The 12,806-nt window shown below is 58.1% G+C and overlaps 1 protein-coding gene across 1 annotated transcript; it reads right to left on the bottom strand.

Annotated features, from left to right (window-relative positions):
- Positions 1–3,204: 3,204 nt before the first annotated feature.
- On the bottom strand, positions 3,205–9,171 carry LOC119097385 (mutS protein homolog 5). The gene is made up of 9 exons (XM_037220430.1): positions 9,160–9,171; positions 8,883–9,020; positions 8,766–8,834; positions 6,206–7,249; positions 5,918–6,094; positions 5,139–5,561; positions 4,884–5,042; positions 4,085–4,308; positions 3,205–3,271 (listed from the first exon to the last, which is right to left on the bottom strand). Exons 1-9 carry the CDS (start codon positions 9,169–9,171, stop codon positions 3,205–3,207), a joined length of 2,313 nt encoding a protein of 770 aa, XP_037076325.1.
- Positions 9,172–12,806: the final 3,635 nt, after the last annotated feature.

The following is a 12,806-nucleotide window of genomic DNA, read 5'->3' as shown; positions in this document are numbered from 1 at the left end:
GAGGGGTGCCGGTGTGACTGAGAGCATAGATCACCCACCTGGACACTCAGCTGGCCACAGGTGAGGGGTGCTGGTGTGACTGAGAGCATAGATCACCCACCTGGACACTCAGCTGGCCGCAGGTGAGGCGTGCCGGTGTGACTGAGGGCACAGATCACTCACCTGGACACTCAGCTGGCCACAGGTGAGGGGTGCCGGTGTGACTGAGGGCACAGATCACTCACCTGGACACCCAGCCTGCCCCCGGGTGTTGGCCATTTTGCTTTGCGTGCCTAATGTCAAAATTAATATGGCAAATAGGTGGTCGGGTCCAAGATTGTTTTGGGGTTGAGATATGACTTCCCATTTGAAGACGATGTGATGGCGATAATGATCATGTATGATGAGGGTGAGATTGATATCGTCAGTTAAGACGCTTCTTGCGTTTCATCGGTCCAGTGTTCACTTTTTGCTCACATGTAATGACATGGAAGGGGACTCAGAAAAGCTTCAATGGGGCTCAAGTCAGCATTGAGGACTGAACCCATGCAGAGTAAAAGCATACAAAACTTACAAGACATACAAACTAAACAGCCGTCCGAGAGTATGACCTATTTAATGGCCAGTAGGGGCATCACAGAACTTTCGGTCAGCCCCGCGTAAATTATTTAGATTCGACTACTTTTTTAGGTGCGGTCCCTAGGAGAAGGCATCTGCTCCCCGGCATGGCTGCACTTCTTAAAGTACCATCTTTCTGACACCTTCTGACCACGTCCCAGCGGACCAGATGTCCTCCGTCTGCAGTGTCCAGTCCCTCGCGGACACCGTCTCTCCGCCGCCACATCTCGCTCAAACGTGATCGCGCCGCTTTTTTGGCTGTCCGTCCCGCCGGCGGCCGTCTCGTGTTCCCGACCGGCGGACTGGCGCTCCGCCTCCCCGAGCCGCGCGCGCCCGGCCGACCCTTGACGGACGACCTGTTGACGGCCGCACCATCCGTCACCGACAAACGGGGCCGATGACGGCCGCCGGGGCCGGTTCCACGCCGTCTGCGACTCCGCCTTCCGGCCCGGCCGGATGGAGGGGGGCGGGGGGGGGGGGTCCCGTCGGGTCAGTGGGTGTTGCAGCCGGCTGTGACGACCCCCCCCCCCCCCCCTCCTGCCCCGGCCGGCTACGGACCAGGGCTGCCGCGGTTGGTTTGCCGGGTCGAACTCACGGGGCCACCGGTGTGAAGGCGTCTTTTGTCGGGCACTGGGATGGTATGCACGACCATCCGCGTCCAAGTGATGAATGGGTTTGCCTTCTTTTAGCCTCCGTAAACAGAAGTTTTGTGTTGTTGGTAATCCTACGTATGTTTGGATGTTCCGCAAGCGCGTGTTTTTAGGCAATTTTTGTTGAGATTGACAAACACGAAGTGACTGAGCAGTGTTCAGGTAACCCAGCGCAGGCAACTGGAGGATGCATGGGGGCTCTCGTCAAAGATCAGGCAAAATAAGCAGCCAAATAAGGTTCATTAATTGCCCACTTTCACGGAAAATGGGGCTGAGTTTCTTTCAAATGGTCCAAAATTTTTGCATTAGGTAGGTACATGGCGATTAGCACAAAGGTTGTTTTCGATTACGCTCCAGATTACCGCTTGGCTTACAACTTTGAAAAACCATGCAGATATCTCCTAAAATGCTGTGTTGTGTTCTGAAATCGAAAGACTTGTGCATTTGCGATGAACAGCTAAGACATGGTATGTGTAATTCAAAGTGGATGGTGTCAAATGTGACATCCTGAATTTGATACCGAAGGCGATACCGCGCGATCAAGCATACAACTCGGAACGAAATCGAGATTGACCGCACACATTTCGGGCACACCGTACCTGCGACAGCCAGCCAGCCAGACCCCCGCCGTTACGTCCTCCCCGCCTCTGACCCCGTGTGGCCCCGGTAACCGACACCGCGTCAGTGCCGGAAGGTCAGGCGCGGGTCACGGCAGCGCCGCCGGGTGGGCCGACCCCGGAAGCCGCCCTCTCGGACCTGTTTCCGCTCTCAAGGACCGGAAGAAGGGGGGGGGGGGGGGTACAGGCCCGTGGGACTCGGCGCAGCCTCGGAGGTAGGGATCGCTGTGGACGGGTACGGCGCTGACCACGCGTCCCACTTCGGTCTGAAACAATGGAGCCGACGGACACGTGAGACGGCTGAACGCCGCGCCGTGGCACAGGCGGCAGTGGCGTCGCGCGCTGCTCGCGCTATGCCTCGGTACGGTTTCCAGTGAACTGGCACCGCTCTCTTTAAGTCGTGTATAGAAACCCATGAGTTTGTAGTGACGTCTGCTTTTCTCTGGCGTCAGGAAACGCGTCAGACCATGACATCGATTCAGGAACGCCGGATCCTGAACATGATTGGATATCCTGAGGGGTGGGGGAAGGCATGCCTGATGTGTCAATATCAGCCATGGTGGAAAAAAAACGAGAAGAAAAAGGCCTCATGCACTAGAAAACCAAAACCAAAAAACAACGGTGTGAACATGTCATTCCTTGTCCGACCCTTGGCAACACCCCTGTCAGCATACGTTTCGCGAGTTTTTACCCCTTCAGTCATCACTTGATTTGTCATCCTCGGTTGTGCTTCCAGTATTGTTTGCAATTCTGTGGCCTAACTGTCAAGCCAGGCCGATGACACCCGTTTGTCCGTCGAAAACTCAGAGGGCGTGGCCAGTGCGCAGTGCGAAGGTTTTACCCCGGCCCTGGTCCATTCCGAACGCAGCACCTGGAAGCCATCTGTCACTGGGTCGCCCGGCTCCGGCTGCAAACGGTGTATTCGCTTTTGAACAGCTATCGCAGCTTCGTTTCATCAGGAGGAACCCCATGCGTGGGTGGAACCGCCGGGAACTCGAAACGAGGCACTTGAAGTACAAAACACAGGACTGTTGCTTACTTCAATGCCGTATTATCTCATCTGGAGAACTGGCGACCACAGATTCCTAAGTATGACTGCCGCGCTCACCATCGCTATTCACAACTGCTTTATTGCCCACCGGTGTGAATACGACACGCAAATAAGCATGGCCATTTTTTTCTGACGCTTCCTTACAGCTGCCAGACAGCAGCCCGAGAACGCCTCTACGCACTTATGAACAGCTGGCTACGAGCGGTGCCCTGTCGAACACGTCCGTTCCCTCCTGCAGACCACCCTCTGTATCACGCTCTCGCCGGGCTGGCGGCAGCCCGGGGCCGCGTCACCGGCGCACGGGCGCGAGGAACGCCTGCTCGCCCATCAGGGGCGTGCCCAGCGGCGTCTCCGACCTGGCGCGCTTCAGGGGCCGACCGGCCAGCCACTGCTCGGCGCCGCCGGCCGAGCGCTCGCTGCCGCCCAGCCCGCTGGTGCTGGCCTCGGCCCGGCTCCCCGGGCGGGCGCGCAGTGGCCAGTCACCGCCGTCACTGGTCCGCTCAGGGGAAGAGGTCGAGGCGTGTGGCAGGCGCTCGGTGGCGGGCCGGGCGCTCGAGTCGGAGCTGCTGGAGGGGCCCAGGCTGAAGCCCAGTCCGCTGGGGGTCCGGTCACTGCGCCACGAGCCGGCGGCCGGTCTTCCGGTCGGCTCCGCGTCCGTCACGAGGGCAGCCGACGTGCGCCTGTCTCCCACCGGTCTCCCCCTGGCTTCTAAGCCGCTCGTGTATCTCATCGGCTTACTGGAACGACTGGCACCGAGCGAGCCCTGCCCGCCGTCCACCCAGCACATGGGCCGCTCGCTGACGTCCGACCAACCGACGGATAGCGCTGCGGCTCCTGACCGCCGGGCCGGGCGCTCACCGTCTGTCCACGTGGTCGACCACTCACCACCGCGTGAGCCACCAGAGACTCGCTGGCGGACCTCTGGTCCGGTGGAGGGTTCGTTGCTGGTCCCTGGTCTGCTGACCGAGTCCCGGCCAGTCGCTGACCAAGAACTTCCGCCGACAGCTGGACCGCAATCGGACCTCTCGCCAAACCTTGACCTGGCGTCCGACCTTCCACCGCCACCCGTGCTAACGGCGCTCCTCTCGCGCCAGTCGGAGGCCGACTCTGCGCTCCCGGCTGCCCCCGGTGCGGGCCTCTTCCCGTCCGCTCCCCGATCCCCGTCCCACACACGCTCCTCGGCCTCCGCCGCCTCCGGCGCAGGTCCCTCCGCGCTCCGCGTCCCGTCGGCGCCGGCCGCCGCCGCCGCCGACTCCTCCGTGGCCTCGTCCAGACTGGCGCGGTACTCGGCCCGCACCCGCCGCAGCAGCTCGCGCGGCTCATCCGCCTCCAGGTCGGCGCGCAAGAAGAGCTCGGCGGCGCGCCGGCAGCGAGCCACATGTGCCTCGCGCAGCTGCAGCAGCTCCGGGTCCGGTCGCAGCTGCCCGCCGCTCACCAGAGCGCTGGTGACCTGACGGGCAACAGAGCACAGGCCACTGACGGCAATGACGCGCCAGTCCGGTGGTATGTAACCGGGACGCACATCCACGGACAGACACACGGAGCACTGCACCAGGTAAAAAGGTCTTTTAGGCATCGATAGGTCACTGACTTGTGCAGACATCTGACGTTAAAGCAGTTAACGGTTCGGATGCGGTTAAATGAACACGGCTAAGAGATCCATGCGCCGAAATCAGCAAGTTTCATTACCATGCTATCGTGTGATAATTATGTAGTTGCTTTTACTCGCGCGCGGTCATTGAACCACTGATTCCTTGAGAGTACTGAATATTCTGTTTCTTAAAATACTAGCCACGGGTGCGAAGTTTGTACCAAAAACACTCATAAGCACACTCAATAGGGGCCTCCGTTGACCGTTCGCCACTGTCACTCTGGGGACGAGTGCCCAGCTTCTCCGGCGTGCCATCGGCACCACTCCTGGCCGAGCTCCCAACTGGCAGCGGCCGGTCACCGAGCCAGGCGGCTCACCTCCGCCGCCCGCTCGATCAGCGTGTGGGGCAGGCAGGCGAGCCGCGCCGCCGCCAGGGCGTAGCTCTTGCCGGCCGCGCCGGTCGTCATCTGGTAGAGGAAAGTGACTTGTTCGGCACCCGGCTCGGCCACCAGCTCGGGACAGACGGGCGTCACCAGCTGCGACGGCGGTAGCAGCGCCGCCAGCCGGTGCACGTGCGTCGAGACGAGCGCGTGCGGGCAGCGTCGCCGGCGGCCTAGCAGCTGGCCCAGCGCGGCGGCCAGCAGCGCGGCGCCATCCTCGGCCAGCGTGCCGCCGCCGAACTCGTCGACCAGCAGCAGGGTGCGCTCGCCACTCTCGGCCAGCGCGGCGCACAGCTGGCGCAGCTCGGCCAGGAAGGCCGAGCCGGCGGTGGCGCCGGTCAGCGCCGGCGGCGTCACCGTCAGCAGGGCGCGCTGCACGCCCAGCCGCACCGACGAGGCCGCCACGAACGACCCGGCCTGCGCCATCAGCACGGCCAGCGCCACCTGGCGCAGGTAGACTGACTTGCCGCCACCGTTGGCGCCCGTCACCAGCTTGAGCCGGTCGCGCAAGCCACCGCCGTCGCTGAAGAAGTCGTTGGGTACCACCACGTCGGCGCAAAGCTCCAGAAGCGGGTGGCGGCTCTGTACCAGCTCCAGCACGTTGTCGTCGACGAACTGACGTGGTAGAGGTTGGGTCAGACGCTCGGTAGCTGGCGTGAAAGATTTAGAAGCACGCACAAGCATTGGTAAACATAAACCGTCATCAGCGAGTGACATGCATCCACTTTCGCAACAGCAGCTGCACAATCAATACAACATATTTCCCTTTTTCACCCAGAGCTGGCTGCGATGTGGCATTGCTTGGCTGTCAGACGAAGCCCTTTAAACTAAATCACACACATAACTTACAATTACATTTTTACTAAGCCAACTCGCGCGCGCGCCTCCTTTGGCCTGTCCCCCCACCCCCGCCCGGTTGTCCGTACACCCCTCTCCCCTCCCTCGCTCTGTCGCTCTGCCGGTTGTCCCACCTGCGGCCGCACGTAACCGAACTCGGCGGCAGCGCGCGCCAGCGCCATCACGGCATCCAGCTCGCCGCAGAGAGCCGTCAGCCGGTGCACCTGCTCGGCGGCGGCCAGCACCAGCGCCGACAGCCGGAGCATGACCAGCGTCTCGCCGTCCCGGATGGCCGTCGCCACGTCGCCGACCTCGGCGTCCAGCGCGTCGCAGCGCGCCGACTTGAAGAGCACGCGGCCGCGGTCCTCGAACTGGAAGCGCAGGCCGGGCAGCGCGCGCTGGCGCTCACGCGGGAGCGGCGCGCGCCACTCGTCCACCATGATGAGGAAGCCGATCTGCGGCAGGAAGACCATGCTGCACGTCTGCACCTCATCGGGTAGCTGCTCCTGCTGGGCGGCCATCTCGCGCGACAGCAGCTCCGGCAGTTCGGCGTATGTCCGCTTGTGCCGGTCGAGCGCGTCATCGAGGCCCAGCTGGACGCTAAATCGGCGCAGCTCACGGGTCTCGGTCAGGTTGACGGTGGCGTGTAGTGTGTGCACCAGTCGCTGCACGGCGCCACTGTCGGCGGCCGCCACCCGCTCGAACAGCGCCACGCCGCGCGGCAGCTCCCGACAGATCTCGCCGACCACCACGCAGCCGCGGAGCGAGTCGTACAACGTGCCCCAGTCGCCGGCCAGCGCGCGCGCATTGCGTAGCCGATTCAGCAGCGGCGTGAGGTTGCGCACGCGGCGCAGACAGGACTGCAGCGAGGTCAGCACGTCCTCACTGCCCGGCCGCGTGAAGAACTCGACTGCGTCCAGCCGCTGCTCTATGCGCGCGCGGTTGGTCAACGGCTGCAGCAGCACACGACGCAGGTGGGCCACGCCCAGCGGCGAGCAGCACTTGTTGAGAGCGGCGAACACACTCAGACCCTCTCGCGTCGCATTCGCCTTGAACGACGACGGATGCCGGTCGGCCGAGAACACCTGCAGCGTCTGGAAGGCGCCGCTGCTGACGTACATCACGTCCTCCAGCGACAGCGTCTCCAGCCGCATCACCGGCTGCCGGCTGAGCGTCTCCAGCGGCCGCCGGTCCAGGAACCGCAGCAGCCCGCCGAACGCACGAATCATCGTCGTCTGCGAGAAGTCCACGCGGGAGGTGATGAAGTTGTAGTGTGCCTGCTCGTCACCAGATGTCTCTTCCGGCAGCTGCACGGCCATCACGCGGTGGCGGCAGCTGTCGGCGCGGAAGTCGCCGGCCGGCTGCAGCTGCAGTCGGGACTGGTCGTCGCCCGCGCGGGCGTCCGCCGCCACCAGCTCGGACAGCTGCGTGAGCAGCCGCTCGTCCTGGCGGCCGCTGGTGATCACCTGGACCGCGCGGCAGACAGCTTGAAATCATGCGGTCCTCGCCAGCAGGCGAGGGGGTGTGCAACCAGAGACGTGCTGAAGTGATCCATTTGATGTTGGTGGAAATGTGAGGGGTTAGGACTGGTGGCATGAGTTCAGCTTTCGTCAGCTACCGGGCGTTTCAGCAGCTTGACAAATACACTTGCATGACTTTCAGCCAAGTAACAAACCGTAATCATTCATCGTAACCTGCCCATAATATCTCGCAGTGGGCCCAGATTATAAGAGAGGAGGGGCTGAAGTACGGGAGAGCGGGGGGGGGGGGGGGGGGGGGGGTGGGGGTAGTCCTGAAGATGATCGTCACGGCTCATGCAAACGTAACCTTCCGTGGGGTTACGGGTGAGAGTATTGAGGCTATCTATGCCATAAACAGTAACATTTTCAACATCACTGGCATCATATTTTTAATTAACTCCATGATAGCCCGTCCAGCAAACATACAACGGCCCTAACCCCGCCACTGGTCAGGCAGCGAACCGTGCGCGTTGAACGCTACCGTCTCCTACGCTACCCAGTACCCGGCTCCTCTGGATCCCGCCCGCTCCAAGCAGGCGGTGGGCGGACAGCCGGCGCACCGGGCGCCTCCCCATCCCTCCAGTCATACCGCCCGGAAGAGCATGGCGACGGACGGAACAGCCCGTCCTGAAATGGTCACCTGCCCCATCCCCGCACCCCTGCCCCAATTAGCGGAACCAACCGCGCGGGTGCTAACAAGCACGGCGCCCGACAGTATTGGAGATACATTCAACGGCTGGTGACGACCGCTGATGCTATTCTGAAGGGTGCCTGCTTTGTAGAGTAGAGGACCCGCGAGAGACGGCTGCATTTCAGCATATTTTTCTCTCACGCAACGGAAGCCTTTGAGGTGAATGGTTGTTTTCATGGTCCGACGCCCTGTATTACCTGCCTACGGAAGCTGTGACTTGTAGGCATGGGTTGGGGACGTGGTAACACTCTGTGTACAAGACAACTATCACGTGGACGTTAGGAGTGCAGTGGCGACCTGTGGCTACGGTGAGCACCCCTTGGAGTGAGCCTGACGACCCTACTCATGCTGGCGAATATGAACTCTCCCGAGTGCTGTCCATTGTCCAATATTTTTCCCATACACACACAGACACATATATATGTATAAATGTATGTATATATATATATATATATATATATATATATATATATATATATATATATATATATATATATATATCTCTCTCTCTCTCTCTCTCTCTCTCTCTCTCTCTCTCTCTCTTTCCCAAAAAGAATCCGACAAGTGACCAAGCTTCCCGTAGCGTGAACTACGAGCTCTGAGCGCTAACCCGATCCCCAAAGGCCCCGCCCTGATCCCTTGGAGCCTGCCTGACTCATTTAAGACTGCAATTTCTGCGGGGCTCTCACGTGGCTCCCCGGGTACCTACCTTGCTTCCCGGCCCAGGTGCCGACCTGGCACCCAGAGCTCTCTCTCTCGTGACCTGGCTACCTTGAACGCTACCATGTCGGCCGGGGCACTGACCTGGTCGGGCTGCACCTGGCCGAGCAGGGCGCGCAGCTGCGGGAAGGCCGGCGGCGGGTCGGGCGTGTCGCGCAGCAGGGCGGCCGTCATGCTGAGCGGGTCGTACAGGGCCGCCGCCAGATGGCCGCCACCGTACGCCAGGCTGAGCAGGGTCGGCGCGCCGGCCGCGCTCTCGTCGTCCGCGTCCTCGCCGGCTGGCGACCGCTCCATGCCCGGCAGCACCTGCTCCGGCGGGGCGGGGGCAGGGGTGGCGTCGATGCACCGGAACTGGTGCAGTTGTACGGGGCGGGCTTGTCATGCAGTTCGTAGTCTGTGTTCAAGCAATTGGTGGATGGTGCCGGTGGGTTTCTGGGTCACATACGTTCAGGCCCATATTAATAGAGGCATAGCACATTCGAAGGCATTCGGCATAGCTGTCATTTATGGACAGTGGGGTCAGTTACAGAGAGCTGACAAGTCATAACTTAATCATATTTCTTACTTGAGGAAGGCCTCATTCGCCAAATGGGCTTATCAGACAATCGATGGATGGATCCAAACATTCTCAGATGTGAATGAATCTCCTAGAAGCGTGAAGCTGGTGGAACCACGCAGCGACCAGCTGGGAAGCGACTGGCTGTTGGTAGTAAATCTGGTTGTCAGAGGTGCAGTTTCCTTTTCAGCTGGGCGTAGAGGGGCTTCAAACTCACCTCAGCTATGGACTCGGGCTCCAGCCTCCCCCCCCCCAACTTCAAGAACGTGGGCCAAATCCGGGCTGAAGTCCGCTTCTTGCCGTAACCTGGCGGTAGGTTGCGTCATTTCAACTGTTGTCTCCCCCGAACTTATAGTGAGAAACAACGCCCGCGCTGGCTAGCTGGGAAAATGTGACATATCCTTAACATCCTCTTCGTGTACTTTCAAAGTGCACCATTTCAATTACGTAATGGGAGTTTTTTCTTTAGAAAAAGTAAAACACATCCACACCTTTCGCCACAAACCCATTTTGTTTTCACATCAACATGACCTTGATTCTGCGCAATTTGTCCAGAACTATAAAAATGGCATGGTTAATCGACAGTATATAGCGAATGCATTACGCCATCTAAAACGCATCAGGAATGCAATTTTAAAGCTTTATCCAAGGTAAATAATTGACATTATAGGGGAACAATTCCAGTGATGCGGAGGTAACAAGGCATTGTGTGCATGCTCTTGGTAAACTATATGGGACGCAGGCACATTGCCAAAATATTTTAAAGTGCGTCGGAGGGGGGGGGGGGGGCAAACGCATAATTTTCTTGAAAATCCCCCTAGTTGGAGCGAATTTCCACGAAAATTTGTCCCACAAGTTTTTGCGAATCTCTGGACTGGACTCCCCTGGCCCTTCCCTTGGCTACGTCCCTGGTGGAACGGTATAGTTGAAGGCGGCCAGGGGCCACACTAACGTATTAACACTCGGCGCCCCATTCTAGCAATTTTTGAATGCGATTTTACAGTGCAGATTACACCAGTGATGTGGAGAGTGGCACGATCCAGACCACTTAATATCTTATGCTTCTTTGCAGGAAACGCCAACAGCCCATGCATGAGGGAGACACGTCCCGGGGCGGCAAGAACTCTGTGCACGTTCTGTCTCGGAGAGCAGCGATTGGTAAGTACTCTCAAACCGTGGGCAGACCTCCCGATTACGCACACCCAACAACCAACAACAATCTACCAGACGGCAGTGTCGAAGTCTGCAATGATATGCATTCTCCATACTGTCTGCTAAATCATGCGCTCCTCCACACAGGAGGACGAGGATCGAGGAGCTCCTGGTCTTTTGCATTAACCATTATTTCCATATCGGTACTGCATTGAAAGGAAAGCCTCATGAAGAATGGATGTCGCCCATTCTCTGATGCAGGGCTAAATCATGCGCTCCTCTACACAGGAGGACGAGGATCGAGGAGTGCGTGCGTAATGTGCGTAATTATTTAAGGGCATATTATTTAGGTATTCATGTACACTCACAAGCAAAGTATTGGTCAGACACACTTGATGAGTTAAATGCGCGTCCATGGGATTGCCGAGAAAAGATTCATATTACGCAAAATTACAAGTCACGCGAACGCACTATTTATTAATCAACACCCACATCAAATTTACATCACCCCGCTTAAATGCTCGCCTACCTCCCAACACTTGTGCCAGCCACTCGTCCAGATTCGTCGCGTCTCATGCGCCTTAACCGCAGCACTACCGGCCTATTCCGTCTCTGAGCCCTTCCTTCGTTTCCAGAAACAGCAGGAATCGGCGAGGGCTGCCCTCAGCCCCAGCCTGCTGACCTCCGCTGCGCCCCCGGTGGCGGCGACGTACGGCGTGACCTCCCAGCCGATGGTCGGAGTCACCGAGTCAGCTCGCGACCCGTTCGGCTTCTGCCCCGTGTCAGCTGCGCCCGCCATGTTCTTTTCCGGTCTCACCTCGTTCTCGCACGATTTCGGACGATGAGGCAACCTTCGGCGGAGCGGGGATGTTTCCAGAGTCCGTGCTGTCTTCCATGTGCCTACCTACCAATCGGTATGCTTCATTTGCGTGAGATGCTGTTCTGCTTGCGTGACCGATTGACGCGACCGCCTTGTTTCAAACCGTATGTATCCGACTGCATTGGAAAAAAGGCTGTCGATTTGAAAGTGACCACGACTTGGCAGAATGTCCCTGACGCCCGCCCGATAGGCGCGGGTTGCCCGTTTGGGTTCATCGGACAGGTTCTGACAGATGCGGACAGCCGGGACTCTCAGTGGGGCTGGCCCCTGCCTCCGGTGCCGCTAAGGAGCCCGCCGTGCGGCGGGCGACGACATTTTCGGTCGATGTCACCGTCTGCAGTAGGAGGATTGACGGCCGCGTTTTGTTTTGTCGTGGTAGCGGTATCGATCAGATCCGAGTGAGCTGCCTGATGCAGTCCGTGACGGTGGGCGTAGACGCCATCAGGATAAGGCCGGCTTAAGGAAAACACTGATAGCTTTCATGTGGTGCGTCTCAGTTAAAAAGGCGTGCACAAAAGTGACGGTGTATCAGGAGCCTCTGCTGTTTTGTTGTGTTACGTGACATCAGTAGGTAAATTAATCGTCCAACTACCACACACGCTTTGGATGCATCCACAAATGTTTTGTTTAAGGCTGCGCCTTGTTGAGATGCACGCCTATACAGTGCCATGTCTCTTCCCACTGTTCCAGCCAACCGTGCTCCTTTGACGTTGATATTCAGTGGTATAGTCACGGCCGACGTCGAATAATTGTGTTTTCGCGACTCATGATGGTCACAGCTAGCGTCACATTTAATGTGAGCATCATATTTAATCAGTACCATTGTTGGCCCTGATATATACTGGTGTGCACCGCCGTCACCTCATGGATGCGGTCTGTCGTGCTGCTCGATCCCAGCCTGAACGTACGCCGCTGCTTATTGAATATGTCATCCATTGTACATTGCTGTCACTTATTTGCAACCAACACGATAGAGATTTCAACTGTACCTTCGGTGCCTAATGTATGTTGCGCACGAGGAAGCTTTATGGAGCAGATTCCTTGTCCGTGCATTGCTGCATTGTCTTGGCTTCAAGGCGCAAAGTCTGAGGCATGACAATCGAAATCTTTTTTGCATTCTGAGAATCGCATGATGCAGTAGACTCAACTTAGGTTGGAAAGGTTATTGCGAAATTGTGCAACTACGAATTGGTCATGACTCAAGGTATAATGATGGTGTGCTCCACTGATGTCTGTTTGCCGGTATGTTTGAGGAATGTTTAGTACAGAAGCCATGAATATTTGTGTGTCGTGCCATCCTTATTAACACGAATACAAAGATAAAACCGTGTTGAGCGTATTGGAATGACGGGCTAAAGGTATCGGTGAATATTCTTGTATGAGGTAGTATATTCTTGTATGAGTGTATATTCTTGTACAGTACCAACATGACTGCAACATTTAGACCCGGTCTTCCCTGATGTATCCATGCCTGCAGCGTAGTGGAAACTAAAATAGTCAGGAT

Source organism: Pollicipes pollicipes, unplaced genomic scaffold (genome assembly GCF_011947565.3).
Source record: "Pollicipes pollicipes isolate AB1234 unplaced genomic scaffold, Ppol_2.1 Scaffold_4295;HRSCAF=5057_pilon_pilon_pilon, whole genome shotgun sequence".
NCBI classification, from domain to species: Eukaryota; Metazoa; Arthropoda; class Thecostraca; order Pollicipedomorpha; family Pollicipedidae; genus Pollicipes; species Pollicipes pollicipes.
This window is presented reverse-complemented; position numbering and strand designations above follow the sequence as displayed.

Bases quoted from the DNA above. Each gene is read 5' to 3' on its own strand.
- LOC119097385 (XM_037220430.1), bottom strand. The intron at 6,095-6,205 runs GCGCCGCTCCCG...CTGGACGCCGAG, and splicing joins TCATGGTGGACGAGTGGCGC to GTCGGCGACGTGGCGACGGC. The intron at 5,562-5,917 runs GTGGGACAACCG...CTACCACGTCAG, and splicing joins TCGGTTACGTGCGGCCGCAG to TTCGTCGACGACAACGTGCT.